Source organism: Leucoraja erinacea, chromosome 7 (genome assembly GCF_028641065.1).
Source record: "Leucoraja erinacea ecotype New England chromosome 7, Leri_hhj_1, whole genome shotgun sequence".
NCBI classification, from domain to species: domain Eukaryota; kingdom Metazoa; phylum Chordata; class Chondrichthyes; order Rajiformes; family Rajidae; genus Leucoraja; species Leucoraja erinaceus.
The window spans coordinates 31,032,710-31,053,794 of NC_073383.1; the positions used below are offsets into that span (position 1 = coordinate 31,032,710).

General features: G+C 43.9%; 1 protein-coding gene across 1 annotated transcript in view; it reads left to right on the forward strand.

Moving 5' to 3' along the window:
- slc4a10a (solute carrier family 4 member 10a) overlaps positions 1–21,085 on the forward strand; it is a 123,745-nt gene that overhangs the window by 79,288 nt on the left and 23,372 nt on the right. The window contains 8 exon segments of the mRNA XM_055638141.1: positions 259–433; positions 5,799–5,932; positions 7,409–7,654; positions 11,362–11,467; positions 12,216–12,422; positions 15,341–15,409; positions 18,595–18,756; positions 20,358–20,609. Of these exon segments, the coding sequence (XP_055494116.1) occupies positions 259–433; positions 5,799–5,932; positions 7,409–7,654; positions 11,362–11,467; positions 12,216–12,422; positions 15,341–15,409; positions 18,595–18,756; positions 20,358–20,609 (1,351 nt within the window).

Genomic DNA, 21,085 nt, shown 5'->3' on the forward strand with positions numbered 1-21,085 from the left:
CGATGATCTTAGAGAGGTGGATAAAATCTTGAGGGAAATTGACAGTGTGAGTCTATCCCGCTCCCCTCCCCCCAAGATACAGGAATCAAGAAGCAGAGGGCATAGGTTGCAGGTGAGAGGGGAAAGATATAATAGGAACCTGAGGGGCAAACTAGAGGGTGCTGGGTATATGGAATGAGGAGGTAGTTGAGTGAAGATGATGTTTTTTAATCTATATGCTATTTAATGAAAAACGTCTTTTGATATCTCTACAACCAGGCTCTTTGGTGGATTATATGAAGACATTAAAAGGAAAATCCCATTTTTCTGGAGTGACATTCGAGATGCCTGCAACCTGCAGTGTGTGGCCTCGTTCCTGTTCCTGTACTGTGCGTGTATGTCACCGGTCATTACATTTGGTGGTCTCCTGGGAGAAGCTACAGAAGGCAGCATCGTAAGACTCTCTTTCCACAAAATAATATTTGTAATATTTGTTGACGTTGGTCGTTCAACGTGATTAGTGAAAGGCCTGGATTGAGTGGATGTGGAAAGGATGTTTCCATTAGTGGGAGTGCCAAGGACCAGAGGCCATAGCCGCAGAATAAAAGGACGTACCTTTGGAAAAGAGATGAGGAGTTTTCACATTCTCCCTGTGACCTTGTGGGTTTCCTCTGGGTGCTCTGGTTTCTCCCACATCTCAAAGACGTGTGGGTTTATGGGTTAATTATCCTCTGTAAATTTCCTCTAGTGTATAGGGAGTGGATGAGAAAATAGGATAATATTGAACTAGTGTGAACCTGACCTCTGGTGCTGTCTGCATGGAGTTTGCAGTTTTCTCTGTGCCCTATGTGGGTTTTGTCCGGGTGCTCCAGTTTCATAGAAACATAGAAAATAGGTGCAGGAGGAGGCCATTTGGCCCTTCGAGCCAGCACCGCCATTCATTGTGATCATGGCTGATCGTCCCCTATCAATAACCCGTGCCTGCCTTCTCCCCATATCCCTTGACTCCACTAGCCCCTAGAGCTCTATCTAACTCTCTCTTAAATCCATCCAGTGACTAGGCCTCCACTGCCCTCTGTGGCAGGGAATTCCAGAAATTCTGTTATTCTGTTCTGTTATTCTAAGTTTCCTCCCGCATCCAAAAGACATGCAGGTTTGTAGGTTAATTGTCCCGCTGTAAATTGCCCCAAGTGTATAGGACATAGAAGGGGACAGTTTATAGAAGTTTACAGGTGATTGAAGGTTGGCTTGATCCAAAGGGCCTGATTCCATGCTGTGTGTTTCAATCACTTCATTTGATCAAATGTTTCAGCATTCCTATTCCATGGGTTGAATATTTTTACATTCCATTCTGAACTTGGTTGACAAGTTGACTGCGGTAAATATTTTAGATTAATTGTGAGCAATGGGAAAGACCTTATTTCAGAAATTGAGATTTCTTGCAAGACCAATAATTATTGTTGATCTCCAGTTGCCCTTGACAAATATGGGTCATCTTTTCGAACTGCTGTTGTACTTGTGGTGAAGGTAATTACTTAATTACACATTATTTATTTTTGTTTGTAAGCAAACCAGAGTGCACCATGCAACATTTTAAGTAGTCAATGGATTTATTATGCTTCGAAAATTCTTAACATTATTACCAGAATTATGCCAGGATTAGGGAGTATTAGCTACAGGGAGAGGTTGGACAGATTTAGATTGTTTTCTCCGGAATGCTGGAGGTTGTGGGGATCCCTGATAGAACAGTATAAAATTATGAGGCATCCTTCCAGAGGGTGGAAGTATTCAAATATTAGAAGGCATAACTTTAAGGTGAGAAAGGCATAAACTTTAGACCAACGGGGGATCCATAGCTGGGGGGGGGGGGGGGGGGGGGGGGGAGTCTGCGGTGTCACACACTAACCACCCTTCCGCATTAGTTTTTATAGATATGTGAAGAGAAAGAGATTAGTTAACACAAATGTAGGTCCCTTGCAGTCAGAAACAGGTGAATTGATCATGGGGAACAAGGACATGGCGGACCAATTGAATAACTACTTTGGTTCCATCTTCACTAAGGAAGACATAAATAATCTGCCGGAAATAGCAGGGGACCGCGGGTCAAATGAGATGGAGGAATTGAGTGAAATCCAGGTTAGCCGGGAAGTGGTGTTAGGTAAATTGAATGGATTAAAGGCCGATAAATCCCCAGGGCCAGATAGGCTGCATCCCAGAGTACTTAAGGAAGTAGCTCCAGAAATAGTGGATGCATTAGTGATAATTTTTCAAAACTCTTTAGATTCTGGAGTAGTTCCTGAGGATTGGAGGGTAGCTAATGTAACCCCACTTTTTGAAAAGGGAGGGAGAGAGAAAACAGGGAATTACAGACCAATTACAGTCTAACATCGGTAGTGGAGAAACTGCTAGAGTCAGTTATTAAAGATGGGATAGCAGCACATTTGGAAAGTGGTGAAATCATTGGACAAAGTCAGCATGGATTTACGAAAGGTAAATCATGTCTGACAAATCTTATAGAATTTTTTGAGGATGTAACTAGTAGAGTGGATAAGGGAGAATCAGGGGATATGTTATATCTGGACTTTCAGAAGGCTTTCGACAAGGTCCCACATAAGATATTAGTATACAAACTTAAAGCACACGGTATTGGGGGTTCAGTATAGATGTGGATAGAGAACTGGCTGGCAAACGGGAAGCAAAGAGTAGGAGTAAACAGGTCCTTTTCAGAATGGCAGGCAGTGCCTAGTGGGGTACCGCAAGGCTCAGTGCTGGGACCCCAGCTATTTACAATATATATTAATGATTTGGACAAGGGAATTGAATGCAACATCTCCACGTTTGTGGATGACACTAAGCTGGGGGGCAGTGTTAGCTGTGAGGAGGATGCTAGGAGGCTGCAAGGTGACTTGGATTGGCTGGGTGAGTGGGCTAATGCATGGCAGATGCAGTATAATGTGGATAAATGTGAGGTTATCCACTTTGGTGGCAAAAACAGGAAAGTAGACTATTATCTAAATGGTGGCCGATTAGGAAAAGGGGAGATGCAACAAGACCTGGGTGTCATGGTACACCAGTCATTGAAAGTAGGCATGCGGGTACAGCAGGCAGTGAAGAAAGCGATTGGTATGTTAGCATTCATAGCAAAAGGATTTGAGTATAGGAGCAGGGAGGTTCTACTGCAGTTGTACAGGGTCTTGGTGAGACCACACCTGGAGTATTGCGTACGGTTCACCAGACTGATTCCTGGGATGTCAGGACTCGGCTTGTATTCGCTCGAATTTAGGAGATTGAGGGGGGATCTTATAGAAACTTACAAAATTCTTAAGGGGTTGGACAGGCTAGATGCAGGAAGATTGTTCCCGATGTTGGGGAAGTCCAAGACAAGGGGTCACAGCGGGCGGCGGCCCGGAGCGGAGACTGCGGGACCCGGAGCTGGGGCGGCTGCCCGGAGCTGATGCTGTGGTGGGCCGTCTCGGAGTGGAGACGGCGTTCCGGCTTTTGGCGGCGGCGACATCACCACGGAGGTCCACTGGACTGGAGGGCGGCATCACCGGCCTGGATTGATCGCCTCAGTGCAGAGGGGGAACAAGGTAGAAGAGATGGAGGCTAAGACTTTGCTTCCATCACAGTGAGGATGTGCTTGGTGAACTCACTGTGGTGGATGTTTAATTTGTGTTTATTGTATGTTTTGTTTTTATTGGTTCTGTGTATGACTGCAGGCAACATTATTTTGTCATGGTCTGAATGACAATAAAGGAATCTAATTCTAATTCTTAAGGATAGAAGGGAAATCCTTTAGGACCGAGATGAGAAAAAAAATGTTCACACAGAGAGTGGTGAATCTCTGGAACTCTCTGCCACAGAAGGTAGTTGAGGCCAGTTCATTGGCTATATTTAAGAGGGAGTTAGATGTGGCCCTTGTGGCTAAAGGGATCAGGGGGTATGGAGAGAAGGCAGGTACAGGACACTCAGTTGGATGATCAGCCATGATCATATTGAATGGCCGAATGGCCTACTCCTGCACCTATTTTCTATGTTTCTATACACTAACCACCACACACACACACGGGGATATGGATTATGTGCAGGTAGATATGGGCGGCACAGTGGCGCAGCTGTAGAAATGCTGCCTTACTGTGCCAGAGACCCGTGTTCGATCTACTGGTACTGTCTGTACGGTGTTTTTGCGTTCTCCCCATTATTGCGTGGGTTTTCTCTGGGTGCTCCGGTTTCCTCCGACATTCCAAAGACGTGCAGGTTTGTAGGTTAATTAGCTACGGTAAAGATTGTAAATTGTCCCTAGTGTATAGGATAGTGCTAGTGTATTGTGTGGTCGCTGGTCGGTGCAGACCCGGTGGGCCGAATGGCCTGTTTTTGTGTGAAGAAGGGTCTCGACCCGAAATGTTGCCCATTCCTTCTCTCCAGAGATGCTGCCTCACCTGCTGAGTTATTCTAGCATTTTGTGTCTACCTTCAATTTAAACTAGCATCTGCAGTTCTTTCTTACATAAGGCCTGTACTGTTCTATGTTCTAATATTTGCTGTCAGCCTATTGGATTGAAAAACGGATACAATTACAGGTCTTCCCCAGTTATGGCAGGTTTCTGCTCCTGAGAACTGTTCATAACCCGAACAGTTCTCACTGAGTCCACAAATCCCATTCCCACATGTGTAGGAGAGAACTGCAGATGCTGGTTTAAATCAAAGGTGAACACAAAATGCTGGTTTAACTCAGCGGGGCAGGCAGCATCTCTGGAGATCAAGAATGGGTGACGTTTCGAGTCTTCAGACAGAAGGAGGGTCTCGACCCGAAACGTCACCCATTCCTTCTCTCCAGAGATGCTGCCTGTCCCGCTGAGTTACTCCAGCATTTAGTGTCTATCCCCCATTCTCACATGACAGAGATGCATGTGGCAATTGTTTGCCCCATAGAAATCTTAGCAGTTCCCCCATTACAGGAAGGATATGGAGGCTTCAGAGAGGCTATCAGAGGTTATGGGGAGAAGGCAGTTAGATGGATCAACCATGATTGAATGGCAAAGTAGACTTGATGGGCAGAATTGCCTTATTCTACTATTATTTATGATTTATGAGGGTATTAGTTATCAGGGGAGTTTGGACAAACTTGGATTGTTTTCTCTTGAGTGTTAGAGTTCTTTGAATGTTGGTGTGTTAGTGGGCGGCATGGTGGTAGAGCTGCTGCCTTGCAGCGCCAGAGACCTGGGTTTGTTCCTGACCTCGGGTGCTGTCTGTACAGAGTTTGCACAATCTCCCCGTGATCACGTCGTTTTTCTCCGGGTGCTCCAGTGTTCTCCCACATCCCAAAGTGGTACGAGTTTGTAGGTTAATTGGCCACTAACCTGTTCCTAGTGTGTAGGATAGAACTAGTGTGAACAGATGATCGCTTGTCGACTCGATGGGCCGAAGGACTTGTTTCCATGCTCTATCCCTAAAATAAATGAGTTACACAGCAAAGTAACGGACCACATCCATCCAGTGGTTGAATGGTTCTTTATTATCACATGTATAGATGAACAGTGATTTAAAAAAAAAAATGTGTTGCAAACTGTTCAGGAAACTATGACCTAATCCAAGCACACTCTCCGATAGTACAAAGAGAATAGGAATGGCCCAATGAGACCGCATGCAAGGATCACCAGGTTTTGGTGCCATCTTTAAATTCCTCTGGACCGCGCGCTCGGTGTCCAGGAGTGGTGCCCTATCCAGGCGAGCTCCAGGCTGCTGCAGGGCCTCCAGCTGTTGCCTCCAGCGTACATTTATCAGTGTATTACATGTCAATAATGATTCTTTTGTTTCTAGAGTGCCATGGAGTCTCTCTTTGGAGCATCAATGACCGGCATTGCATATTCACTGTTCTCTGGGCAACCACTCACAATCCTAGGGAGCACGGGGCCTGTCTTGGTGTTTGAAAAAATACTCTATAAATTCTGCAAGTAAGTAAATCAATGACACGCTTCGAGTTGCTGCACGGGTTTTGTTTAGTTTAGTTTGAAGATACAGCACGGAAACAGGCCCTTTGACCCACCGAGTCCGCACCGACCATCGATCATTCCGTACACTAGCCCTATCCTGCGCACTAGGGACAATTTGCATTTTTATCGAAGCCAATTCACCTACAAACCTGTACGTCTTATGAGTGTGAGAGTAAACCTGAGCACCCGGAGAAAACCCACGCAGTCACAGGTAGATGGTACAATGGCGTAGATAGGGCATCTTGGTCAAATGGACGAGTTGGGTCAGTGCTGAATGACTCCATGAAGTAATCAGTGCTTTGTTGAAACAAAGAACTGCAGATGCTGGTTGACACATAAAAGGACACAAAGTGCTGGAGTAAATCAGCGGGACTGGAGAACATGGATAGGAGATGTTTCGGGTTGAGACCCATCGGTCTGAAGAAGGGTCTCAATCTAAAAAGTCACCTATCCATGTTCTCCAGGGATGCTGCCTGACCCGCTTAGTTATTCCAGTATTCCATGCAGGCACAGCAGGCAGTGAAGAAAGCTAATGGCATGTTGGCCTTCATAGCAAGAGGAGTTGAGCACAGGAACAAAGAGGTCCTTCTGCGGTTGTACAGGGCCCTAGTGAGACCACACCTGGAGTATTGTGTGTAGTTTTGGTCTCTAAATTTGAGGAAGGACATCCTTGCTATTGAGGGAGTGCAGCGAAGGTTCACGAGGTTAATTCCCAGGATGGCGGGACTGTCATATGTTGAAAGAATGGAGCAGCTGGGCTTGTACACTCTGGAATTTAGAAGGATGAGAGGAGATCTTATTGAAACATGTAAGATTATTAAGGGATTGGACACGCTCGAGGCAGGAAACATGTTCCCGATGTTGGGGAGCCCAGAACCAGAGGCCACAGTTTAAGAATAAGGGGTAAACCATTTGGAACGAAGATGAGGAAAAACTTTTTCACACAGAGAGTTTTGTGATCTGTGGAATTCTCTGCCTCAGAAGGCAGTGGAGGCCGGTTCTCTGAATGCTTTCAAGAGAGAGTTAGATAGAGCTCTTAAAGATAGCGGAGTCAAGGGATATGGTGAGAAGGCAGGAACGGGGTACTGATTAATGATGATCAGCCATGATCACAGTAAATGGTGGTACTGGCTCGAAGGACCGAATGGCCTACTCCTGCATCTATTGTCTATTGTCATGTTGTGTCCTTTTGGTCAATTTCTACCAATTCAAGGCATTGATTAATTGCAATATAGAAACTGGAAACAAGCTCTTCAGCCCATTGAGTTCACATTGACCATCGATCACCTGTTCACACTAGTTCTACATTATCCCACTTTCTCATCCACTGCCTACACATTAGGGGCAATTTAGAAGCCAAACACTTTTAAATGGTTAATTATTGTCAAAAAATAATGACGTTAACATGTTGTTATGTCATCTCTTTATCATCAATAGGGAATACGGTTTATCCTACCTGTCTCTGAGAACGTGCATTGGGCTGTGGACCGCCATTCTCTGCCTGATTCTCGTGGCGACGGATGCCAGTGCGTTGGTTTGTTACATCACCCGCTTTACTGAGGAAGCCTTTGCCTCCCTTATATGCATCATATTTATCTACGAGGCCCTGGAGAAGTTGTATCATCTCGGTGAGACGTACCCCATCAACATGAACAATCGCCTGGAGCAGCTGACACACTACTCGTAAGTTTCTTTCAGTCATTGTTTCCAGCATTGCCCTCTCCCAACCGGGAAGAGGTGCAGAACTAAACACCCTTTACGTGGTGACATTTGCATGCCTTGGGTATGTAACCAAGAATGTTACTGTGACTTGCCACATGTGACAATAAAGTATTCAATTCAAGTGTGAAAATGCACACCTCCAGATTCAGGAACAGTTTCTTCCCAGCCGTTATCAGGCAACTGAACCATCCTGTCACCAACTAAAGAGCGGTCCTGAGCTACGATTTACCTCATCGGGGACCCTTGGACTATATTTGATCAGACTTTCGTAGACTCTCTTTCACTAAACGTTATTCATGTTATTCCCTTTATTCTGCATCTGTACACTGTGGATAGCTTATAATCATGTATTATCTTTCCGCTGACTGGTTAGCACCGAATAAAAAAACGTTTCACTGTACCTTGGTACACCTGATAATAAACTAAACTAACATTTACGGGGACATTGCAATAACCTGTGGACCCTGAGCAATAGGGGGAGGTTGAGCATGCTAGGACCTGAGGTCAGCACGATGGCGCAAAATTTCATAATCGGAAAGATTTTAGTCAAAGCCGGTTGCGATGCTAGTTGAAGGTGGTTGCCGGAGGTTGCAGGTGGTTGCCAGAGGTTGCAGGTGGTTGCCGGAGGTTGCAGGTAGTCTTACCTTCCACTACCTGCAACCTCCGGCAACCACCTTCAACTAGCATCGCAACCGGCTTTGACTAAAAACTTACCGATTTTTAAAATGGCAACCTATTTTTAGTTGCCGTCGGTTTTGAATTTTTTGAAATAATCACCGGAACATAGAAGAAGTGAAAACCACTTTCGACCATTAGGGAGACTGACAAAAACCTCCGGGAACCGCACGGAAACCTTGGGTGGGGCGCAAAGTCTCCAGATGTTTCCGTTCAGGTTTCCTAAGTGGGACGGGGGCATTACAGCCTCAGACACCTGGGTTCAATCCTGACGATGGGTGCTGTCTGTATGGAGTTTGTACTTTTCCCTGTGACCACATGGGTTTTCTCTGGGTGCTCCAGTTTCCTCCCACACTACAATGACTTCCAGGTTGTTGGCTTCTATAAATTGTAAATCGTTCCTGGTGAGTAGGATAATGTCAGTGTATGGGGTGATTGCTGGTCAGCGTGGACTCTGTGGGCTGGAGGAACTGTTTCCTTGCTGTATCTCTAAAATGCAAGAGATCTCATGACTTCTTGCAATCTCCCCTCCAGCATCAGACCTGACAGTTCCCTAGAGGCACAACATTTTAGACACAAGGAACTGCAGTTGCTGGTTTACTTAATAAAAACACAAAGTGCTGGAGGAACTCAGCTGGTCAGGCAGCACCTCAGGAGAATGCTCCCGAACAGCCTTTGGACGTTAGAGATACAACGTGGAAACAGGCACTTCAGCCCAACTAGTCCATGCCGAACAGTGATCACCCTGTATACACCATCACTATCCTACACACTAGGGACAATTTATAACATACAGAAACCAACTAACCTACAAACCTGCACATCTTTGGAGTGTGGGAGGAAACCAGAGCACCCAGAGCACGCGGTCACAGGGAGAACATTCAAACTCCGTACAGATAGTACCCATAGTCAGGATCGAACCTGAGTCTCCGGTGTTGTGAGACAGCAACTCTACCGCTGTGCCACTGTGCTGCCCTTCTGCATTTGACAGTGAACCAGGGTATTTAACTCAATCGTAACGATGGAATAATTAAAACGTAGAACCAGGAGGACGCAGATAGCGATAATGGAACTTTATTATCACGTATCCAAAAGACAACATACAATTCTTGTTATCTCTGAAATTTGACTTTGCCTGTTAATTGACAATGGGCATGATTACATTTGGATAAAATAACACTATTTAGTTTAGTTTGGTTCAGAGATACAGTGCAGAAACGGGTCCTTCGGCCCACTGAATCCGTGTTGACCATCGATCACCTGTTCACAGGAATTCTACGTTATAATATTGAGTTTAAGTAATGGAACTCCTTGCTCAGCAGCTGTGGAAGTACCTTTGTAAGTGTACCACCACCTTCACTGGTGCAATTAGGAAAAGCAATAATTGCCATTGGTAAAGGGTCTATATCCAGGCATCATTCTGCTAAACCTCCACTGCACCCTTTCCAATGCCTGCACATCCTTCCTGTAATGGAGTGAGCAGAATTGCACACAATATTCCAAATGTGGCCTAAACAAAGTCCTATAAAGCTGCATCATGACTTCTTGACTCTTATGCTCAGGGCCCCGACCTATGAAAGCGACCTTACCATATGCCACCTTTACCACTATCTACTTGTGTTGCCAATTTCAGGGAGTCTTTTTCCCAAGATCCCTCCGTACATCAATGCTGTTAAGGGTGGTGCCATTAATTGTATATTTCCCCTTGCATTCGACCTCCCAAACCTCCCACTTGCTCGGATTATACTCCATTTGAAATTTCTCAGCCAGTTTCTGTCAAATCTGTTAAATTAAATATAATCCAAGCATGTATGAGGTGTGGCACTGTCTGAGGTTAAATGTAATTGGATCAATTAGGGGGCAATTTACAGAGGATCAATTAACCTAGGAGCACCCGAAGGAAACCCATGCAGCCACAGGGAGAACGTGCAAACTCCACACAGAGGGCACCCAAGGTCAGGATCGTAGCCGTGTCTTTGGCGCCATGAGAAAGCAGCTCTACCAGCTGCACCACTGTGCTGCCCTTGCATATATCTTGGTGTCTTATTCAGGCATTTAACTGATACCTTGTGAAAGCTAGACCAAGTCAACATTGGCAGAGGGCTGGGAGTAAATACGTCATTTGCCTTCCTTGTAGCAGCACAACCTCAACTCTAAGCAAAATTAAAAAAACAAGACCTAACTTTCCATTGCATGGAGCAACTATATTTGTTGCTGGAAGTGTTATTCCCCAGTGCCATGTACAGGTATAATTAAACTTGTCCTGAACTGTTTCACCTGTGGATCGTTTATTGTGTGAAATGAGTGAATCTCTCCTTATTTTGTTACCAACACATTAATAAAAGTGGAGGATTTACACTACAACTCTTCTGTGGTGTTAAACATGTTGTTTTTAGACTAGTTGTCAGGAAATTGAAAAGAGAACATTTTACCCAAATAAGTTTACATAGTTTATTTCATCTTGCATTTTTTCTCACGTAGTGGTCATGCATATTTGTTCCCTCTATTGGCCGCATTCATACTAGTTGTTAGTGCCAAACATTCTGGGTAGTTCTGACCATATTCACTGCATGGGTTTTGTCCGGGTTCTCGGGTTTCCTCTCACACTCCGAGGACATGCAGGTTTGTAGGTAGATTGGCTTCGGTACATTCAAAATTGGCCCCAGTGTGTAGAATAGTCTAGTGTATGGGATGAACGCTGGTCGGCGCGGACTTGGTGGGCCAAAGGGCCTGTTCCCACGCTGTATCTCTAAACTAAAGCTAAACTAATCTGAAATATTGAGAAGTGTATTTTCACATTAACCCGAGATTAAATCTGAGCATGAATCAATTGTCGTAAAATATTAGAGAATGAATCTTAAGGGTAGACAGGTTATGAATATTTCTTGTCTCAATAAAGAAGACAATTGTGTTGGTTTTTCTAACATTTTGTGTATTCTATACAAATCAATTCTACTTTTCTATTGCTAAGATGACTCTTTTTTTGTCAATAGTTGCATTTGTTTGGAACCACAAGATCCCAGCAATAAAACAGTGGCGTACTGGAGTAAACATAATATCACAGCGACAGAGATTCCATGGGGAAATTTGACTCTGTCTGTAAGTTTGCTTTGAAACTACTTGCGTCCAATGCTTTACTTGCTGTGGTAGAGTATTAAAGTCATGCAGCATGGAAACAGGCCCTTCGGCCCAACTTGTCCATGCCGACCAAGATGCCCCATCTACACTTGTCCCACCTGCGTTTGGCCCATCCATGCACCTGTCCTATCCATGTACCTGTCCAAGACTCTTTTAAATGTTGTTATTGTACCTGCCTCATCTACCTCCTACGGCAGCTTGTTTCATATATGTACCACCTTTTAAGTGAAAAACTTGCTCTTCAGGTTCCTATTAAATCTTTCCCCTCTCACCTTAAACCTTTGTCCTCTGGTTCCTTTTTTACCCTATCTACTCCCCTCATGATTGTATACAGATTTGATTCTTCCATGAGGTTAAATTGTGATATTTTTAACTTTTGGTTGTCTGCAAAACATGCAGTTTTTATTTTTATACATTTCTCATATTTTCCCATATTTTCATGTTCTTCTGTGAATGAATGAGTTTTGGAGATGATGTCTTTGCGATAAATTTTCACTTAAATTTCCACTTCTCTGCCTGTCCACCTCCCTTGCCTCATAAAATCTACATACTTAACCAAGCTTTTGTCACCCTGACCATCATAGCCTTATAGCACAGAAAAAGTCCCTTCAACCCAACTCGCCCATGCTGACCTTGACAGCTATGTTTACAAATCTCGGTGGTATTTTAAGCTGTGAGATCTTGACAATATAATAATTATCTGTTTTAGGAGTGTATCCAATTTCAAGGAACATTTTCTGGAACAGCCTGTGGTCACCATGGTCCTTATGTTCCTGATGTCTTGTTCTGGTCAATAATACTGTTCTTTTCCACCTGCACCTTATCACACTTCCTGAAACAATTTAAGACCAGCCACTATTTCCCTACCAAGGTAAGTCATTTTGTTTTTTACAGCTTGATTTTGATTCGAGGTGAAGTTGTCTCTGAGAAAATGCGAATTAAGTCTCTAATTTAGAGAGGCTTAAAACGTCAAAGCTATTTTTCACTCGATTAATACCAAGTGAAAACACAAAAGCACAATGTGAGGTTATCCACTTTGGTGGCAAAAACAGGAAAGTAGACTATTATCTGATAGATAGATAGATAGATAGCCTTTTATTGTCATTCAGACCGAAGTCTGAACGAAATTCTGAACGAATGGTGGCCGATTAGGAAAAGGGCAGATGCCACAAGACCTGGGTGTGATGGTACACCAGCGATTGAGAGTAGGCATGCAGGTGCAGCAGGCAGTGAAGAAAGCGAATGGTATGTTAGCATTCATAGCAAAACGATCTGAGTATAGGAGCAGGGAGGTTCTACTGCAGTTGTACGGGGCCTTTGTGAGACCACACCTGGAATATTGCGTACAGTTTTGGTCTCCTAATCTGAGGAAAGACATTCTTGCCATAGAGGGTGTACAGAGAAGGTTCACCAGACTAATTCCTGGGATGTCAGGACTTTCAAATGAAGAAAGACTGGATAGACTCGGCTTGTACTAAGATTGAGGGGGGATCTTATAGAAACTTACAAAATTCTTAAGGGGTTGGACAGGCTAAATGCAGGAAGATTGTTCCCGATGTTGGGGAAGTCCAGAACAAGGGGTCACAGTTTAGGGGTAAGGGGGAAATCTTTCAGGACCGAGATGAGAAAAACAGTTTTCAGCCAGAGAGTGGTGAATCTCTGGAATTCTCTGCCACAGAATGTAGTTGAGGCCAGTTCATTGGCCATATTTAACATGGAGTTAGATGTGGCCCTTGTGGCTAAAGGGATCATGGGGTATGGAGAGAAGGCAGGTACAGGATACTGTGTTGGATGATCAGCCATGATCATATTGAATGGCGGTGCAGGCTCGAAGGGCCGAATGGCCTACTTCTGCACCTATTTTCTATGTTTCTATGTTCTATGACGTGATTCCTTTTTGGCTTCAGATATCCAATAACTAGAGGACATCGGTTTAAGGTGAGGGAGGAAAGATTTAATAATAACCTGAGGGGTCACTTTTTTACACAAAGTGTTGTGGGAGTATGGAACGAGTGAGCTGCCAGAGAAGGTATTTGAGGCAGGGACTATAATAATATTTAAATAAGATTTTTTGATGTTTCCAATTAATATCTCGAGGATCTTATCAGGACTGGAGGACCTCAGCTATAGGGAGAGGTTGCGCAGGCAAGAACTATATTCCTTGGAGCTCAGGAGGATGAAGTGTGAGCTTATAGAGGTGTACAAAATCATGACGGGAATAGATCTGGGGTAAATGTGCAGAGTCTTTTGCCCAAAGTAGGGGAATCGATAACCAGTGGACATTCCCAGAAGTTTAAGGTGAGGGGAAATGTTAATAGGAACCTGAGGGATAACTTTTTTTAATGCATTGGGTGGTTGGTGTATGGAACGAGCTGCCGGAGGAAGTAGTTGAGGCAGTGTTTAAGAATCATTTAGACGGGTGCATGGATAAGATTGGATTGGAGGTGTATGGGCCAAACGCAGGCATGTGGGGCGTGTGGATGGGGCATGTTGGTTGGCATGGACAAGTTGGGCCGAAGGGCCTGTTTTCTCTCTCCCTCTCGCTCTCCCTCTCCCTCTCCCTCTCCCTCTCCCTCTCCCTCTCTCTCTTTTTTTGTCATACAGAATGCATTGCCATCCAGTGCATATCAGTAGAACTGCAGTCCTTTGGAAATAAATGAAACTTCAAAATGAAACAATTAAGTGATAATAATAGCATTGGTGTGGTCATGAATGTGGCAAAATACATTTTGTGTAGCTTTTTTTGCACTGGAAGCTTCACTTGTGGGATGCAAGCTTGTAGTGCCACAAAAAAATAATTGTTTGCTGTTTCTGGTTGGTTGGAGTACTGTTCTCTCCAGCATAGGATGCTTTACGTCTGACCGGGGCCACAGTCACAACAGGACATTCAGCCCAACTTGTCCTTGCTGGCCAACATGCCCCATGTACCCTAGTCATACCTGCCTGCATTTGTCCCATATTCCTTAAAACCTATCCTATCCATGTGCCTGTCTAAATGCTTCTTAAACGTTGTGAAAGTACCTGCCTCAACTATCTCCTCTGGTAGCTTGTTCCATACACCCACCATCCTTTTTGTGGAAAAAAGTTGCCCCTCAGGTTCCTATTAAATCTTTTCCCCTTCACCTTAAACCTATGTCCTCTGATTCTTGATTCCTTTTCTCTGGGCGAAAGACTCTATGCATTATTCGATCTATTCCTCTCATGATTTTGAACACCTCTACAAGATCACCACTCATCCTCCTGCACTCCAAAGAAAGTCCTGCCTCTCAGCATCTCTATATGGCTCAGACCCTCGTGTCCTGGCAACATGCTCGAGCTATTAATAGGAAACATCTAAAATTCATATTTGTATGCTTCCTTCAAAATAAATTACTCTGCTACGATACAGTTTGAGAACTTGTATTTGATGCCAATAACATTTGTGTGACTTCAGTTTCTCATTTAATGCAATGATTCCTCATTTGATTAGATTTGCAGGATGTGTAATTTGTGTTCATATAACGGCTATGTCAATGCAGTGTTACAATTCTTTGAGCGTGCAGATATACCTCCGATTTTCCAGCAACTGGTGGTCCAGCACCTCCTTAATCTGGACAAAATACGAGAGCACAGTGGAAAAGATTGCATCTATCCATTGTCATTTGGACCCCTTGAGTCCAAAGGATGCCGTTTGGACATGAACACATTACTTTACACAAATAAGCAGACAGTTTAACAACATAATTTACACATAACATGTTCACATTGCTTTGATGATAAAGGCCAATAAAAAATGTTTATCTACTGTCACTGCACTCTCCCCCCAATCCCGACTTTGCAGAGTCAAATTCAAAGCCAATGGTTTTAATTGGCTACGGTCTGGGAATCCCCTCGCCAAAGCTCCAGGTCCCCAGTGTTTTCAAGGTATTGTATACAATTCAAGTTACTGTGCCAGGGTATTGACTTATTGCCTTTACAAAATACACCAAGACTGCAAACGCACAGAAATAAGTCATTTGGTCAATGGCTGAATCCCACCATTGCTGGTTGAAAGCTGAAGCAATCCAAAGATAATCCCTCCCTCTTGCTTTATTTAGGTAGTAGCTTCATTGTTTTATTCGGAGACAAAGAACTGTAGATGCACGCCGTCCGCAGACCTGCAGTTGAAGCCTCCGACTCTCCAGAGGTCATAGAAAATAGGCAGCAGGAGCAGCATTCAGCCCTTCGAGCCGCTCCTCCACCATTCCATATGCTCATGGCTGATCGGCCACAATCCACGACGGTGAGGTGAGTCGTCGGCACCAGCAATGTCCCCGGTCTTTTGAGGTTTACAAGGCCAAGTCCTCAATTGCAGCCCATCACGATAAAGGAGACCCGACGAGAAAAGTTTTGGGTCACCCATGCACTTTCAGGGAGAGATTTAAAAGTTCCCCCCCTCCATTCCCACCCCTCCCCCCCCCCCACCCCCACCCCCCCACACATGGACATAACAAAAAAGCTAACAAATCGTACATAAAAAAGCCCATAACCTTAATAAAAAAACGAGAACTGAATGAAAGAGGCCGCTGCTGACGAGATTGCCGCATTCTGAAAAAATATATAAAATGTCGACTTGGATGACCTGAAATTAAAGCATCTAATTGTTAGTTACCCCCTTTTAGCTCAGTTTAAACTTAGTTTACTAGATCTAAACATCCATTCCTTTACCGAAATAAGATTAACATTTTTAACTAGCCTAAGTGTACACGTGTATATGCTAAGTGATTGTTTCTTGATAAAACATGAATTTGAATGTTATCTACTTTACACAGGTTATAGGCCAAATGGAGTGACTTTGCTGTTCTTTTGCAGTATTTTAAAGTCAATTTAAATCAGCTTTCTACGGTCCTGTGAACGCCCTGGTTTAGAACGTTCACATTGCAGTGGATTTTGCCCTCAATGCCCAGAATTGTACTGCGGGATATAAAGAGCCAAAACTGTGCTACTCGGTATTGACTTATATACCTTCTACAAAAAGCCCCAAGACTGCAAACGCACAGACATAAGTCTTTGGTGTTTGCTTTAGAATCCCACCATGGGGCTGCGAGAGGTTGCAAAGCTGAAGCAGTCCAAAGATAATCCCTCCCTCTTGCTTTATTTAGGTAGTAGCTTCATTGTTTTATTCGGAGACAAAGAACTGTAGATGCACGTTTAAAAAAAAAACACAAATTGATGCATAGATACATGGATACATAGAAAATAGGTGCAGGAGTAAGCCATTCAGCCCTTCGAGCCAGTACCACCATTCAATATGATCATGGCTGATCATCTACAATCAGTACCTCGTTCCTGCCTTCTACCATATCCCTGGATTCCGCTAGCCCTAAGAGCTCTATCTAACTTTCTTTTGAATGCATCCAGTGAATTCCAAACGAGAGAATTTGAGAATCGGAATACTGCAGTTGTACAGGGCCCTGGTGAGACCACATCTGGAGTTTTGAGTGCAGTTTTGGTCTCCTAATTTGAGGAAGGACATCCTTGCTATTGAGGCAGTGCAGCGAAGGTTCACAAGGTTAATCCCTAGGATGGCGGAACTGTCATATGAGGAAAGATTGGAAAGAGTGTGCTTGTATTCATTAGAATTTAGGATGAGAAGGGATCTTATAGAAGCATATAAAATTATAAAAGAACTGGACAATCTAGATGCAGGAAAAATGTTCCCAATGATGGGAGAGTCCAGAACCAGGGGCCACACCCTAACAATAAAGGGGGAGGTCATTTAAAATTGAGATGAGAAAAAACCTTTTCACCCAGAGAGTTGTGAATTTGTAGAATTCTCTGCCACAGAAGGCAGTAGAGGCCAATTCACTGGATGAATTTAAGATAGAGCTCCAGGGGTGAGTGGAATCAAGGGATATGGGGAGAAGGCAGGCATGGGTTACTGATTGTGGATGATCAGCCATGATCACAATGAATGGTGGTGCAGGCTCGAAGGGCCAAATGGCCTCCTCCTGCACCTATGTTTCTATGAATTGGCCTCCACATACCTTCTGAGGCAGAGAATTCCACAGATTCACAACTCTCTGGGTGAAAAAGTGTTTCCTCATCTCAGTTCTAAATGGCATACTCCTTATTCTTAAACTGTGGCCTCTGGGTCTGGACTCCCCCAACAACGGGAACATATTTCCTGCTTCTAACGTGTCCAATCCCTTAATAATTTTAAATGTTTCTATAAGATATCCTCTCATCCTTCTAAATTCCAGTGAATTCAAGTCAGTCGTTCCATTTTTTCATCATATGACAGTCCCGCCATCCCGGGAATTAACCTCGTGAACCTACGCTGCACTCCCTCAATAGCAAGAATGTCCTTCCTCAAATTATGTGGAGTAATGATGGAGTAATTCAGCGGGTCAGTCAGCTTGTGTGGAGAACATGGGTGACATTTTGGGTCGGGACCCTTCTTTAGACCAACTCTTTCCTGACCCGAAAGGTCACCTCGCTATGTTCTCTAGAGATGCTGCCTGGCCCGCTGAGTTACGGCAGCACTTTGTGTCTATCTTTGGTATAAACCAGCATCTATAGTTCCTTTTTATTTAATCGCCTCATACCTTGACTCTGTCTTCATCATTTAAAACATATTTATTTTCTCTTTTGAGGAATTACAATTCTAGCATATATAACTCAAGTGAAATATGAACAACATTTTAAACCATTTTGGGCAAATGGATTGTCTATACTGTACTTTATGTATGAAATATGTATGTATTTAGGTGATACACATTTACTTAATAAACTTGTACTTACAGAACAGATTGAGATCTCATGCAGTATTTTATATTCAATGACATCAGATAAATGTTGATCGTTTAAGGATATTTAGTTTAAAGATCTTTCTTGTAACTTAAATCATAGATCATTTTTTTCTACTTAACACGGCATTATCAATTGTAAGACAATAGAATTATTCTCTGAAATTATATTTACTTTAATGTAAATGTGCAAAACATTTGACAAAACATGTCCAAAACAAAACACTTATGTAAAGAATGGATGAGAAGCTGTGAGAATTTAAGTGATGTTTGGGAATACATTATTTGGTTAAGATTTTTCTCATCATTTTTGTTATTCAGCCGACACGAGATGACCGTGGCTGGCTGATTAATCCTTTGGGTCCCAATCCGTGGTGGACAATTTTGGCTGCTTTTATACCAGCTTTGCTTTGTACCATACTAGTCTTCATGGATCAGCAGATTACTGCAGTGATTATCAATAGAAAGGAACATAAATTGAAGGTCAGTGCATTTCCACAATCTTTCAACAACTGTGAAGGAGTATTATTTTTAAATGGGGATTTCGACCCGAAATGTCGCCTATCCATGTTCTCAAGGGATGTCACCTGATCCACTGAGTTACTAAAGCACTTTGTGTCAGCCATTAAATTTGAATATTTAGTTTAGACTTTAAAGATACAGTATGGAAACCGGCCCTTTGGCCCATCAAGTCTGCGTCAGCCATTGATCATCCCGTAGCAATAACGCTATCTTACACACTAGGAACAATATTTACATTGTTTCCAAAGCCAATTAACCTACAAACCTGCATGTCTATGGGGTGTGGGAGGAAACCGGAGCACCCAGAAAAAACCTACTCGACTTTGGCAGCGGTCTGTATGGAGTTTGCACGTTCTCCCTGTGACCACGGTTTTCTCTGGGTGCTCAAGTTTCCTTCCACACTCCAAAGACGTGCGGGTTGGTAGGTTAATTGGCTTCTGTAAAATTTGTAAATTGACCCTAGTGTGTAAGATAATGCTAGTGTATGGGGATTACTGGGCGGCACAGACTCGGTGGGCTGAAGAGCATGTTTCCACACTGTATATCTCTTCCTAAAAAGGGGGATAGGGTTGTTGATTAGTTATCTAAAAATGGAGAATTCAGTGTTCATATTGTCGGGTTGAAGAAGGGTTTCATGCCGCCCACAAATCTAGAATTCCATAGCCGATAAGAAATTGTTGCCAGACAGGAGTTGTCCACACTTATCTCAACCGAGATAGGGCGGCACAGTGGCGCAGCGGTAAGGGCCTGTCCCACTTGGGCGTCATTTGCGCGTCATGCAGGTGGCACGCAAAGATTTTGTGAATCCCAAAATCCTGGGGTGCTGCACGCGACTGCGCATCACTGCCTACGTCACCACGCACCGTGCGTGCATCACTGCGCGTCACGATGCGCGCGTTGTGCGTCGTGACGCGCAAATGATGTCGCGTAAATGACGCGCAAGTGGGACAGGCCCGGTAGAGATGCTGCCTTACAATGCCAGAGACAATGGTTTGATTCTGACTATGGATACTGTCTGTTCAGAGTTTGTATGGTCTCCCTGTGACTACATGGGTTTCTCCGGGAGTTCCGTTTTCCTCCCACGCCCCAAGGACATGAAGTTTTGTTGGCTAATTGGCTTCTGTCAATTGTCCCTAATGTGTAGGATAGAACTAGTTTATGGGTGATCACTTTTTGGCGTGATCTTGGTAGGATGAAGGGCCTGTGTCCATGCTGTATAAACTAAACCAAAATGTGATAAACACGAATTTGTCTATTGTTTACACAAGCAGTGGCGGACTGGCCTGGGTGTCAGCTTGCCCGATAGCAAGTGGGCCCCCTATATCAAGTGGGCCCCTGATGAAGTGGGCCCCCTTTGTCTCCTGGCAACCAATATTTTTAGACCCAGTCGCCACTGTACACAAGTGCCCATGTTACTACACAATTGTCGAGTGGAAAACTCAATATATTTAATCTTGTCATTTTAAACCATTGTCATCCATATTTAAGATACACATAGCAGCTCCAAATGTTATAATAATTTGCTATTTGATACGTGCTGTAATGTTTTTGTTATTTCACAGAAAGGAAGTGGTTACCATTTGGATTTGTTTATAATGTGCATCATGCTTGGGATCTGTTCCATCATGGGCCTGCCCTGGTTTGTTGCGGCCACTGTGCTCTCGATATCCCACGTCAACAGTCTGAAGTTGGAATCGGAATGCTCGGCACCTGGCGAACAGCCAAAGTTCTTGGGTATCCGTGAGCAACGGGTAACTGGCCTCATGATCTTCATCCTCATGGGGTCGTCGGTCTTCATGACCTCCGTTTTACAGGTAATCTCAATGACTTTAGACTATAGGCTTTAGAGATACAGGCGCTTCAGCCCACCAAGTCCGTGCCGACCAACGATCACTCCGTACACTAACGCAATCCTACACACTAGAGACAATTTACAATTTTACTGAAGCCAATTAACCTACTAACCTGCACGTCTTTGGAGTGTGGAAAGAATCTGGAGCACCTGAAGAAAGCCCACACAGTCACAGGGAAAATGTACAAGCTCCATTCAGACGACCCCCGTTGTCAGGATTGATCCAAAGACATACACGTCTGAAGAAGGGTTTCGGCCCGAAACGTTGCCTATTTCCTTCGCTCCATAGATGCTGCTGCACCCGCTGAGTTTCTCTAGCTTTTTTGTGTAATCTTCGATTCTCCAGCATCTGCAGTTCCCTCTTAAACACGTTTGAAGGTTAATTGGCTTCAGTAAAATTATCCCTCGTGTGTAGGATAGTTAGTATGGGTGTTTGCT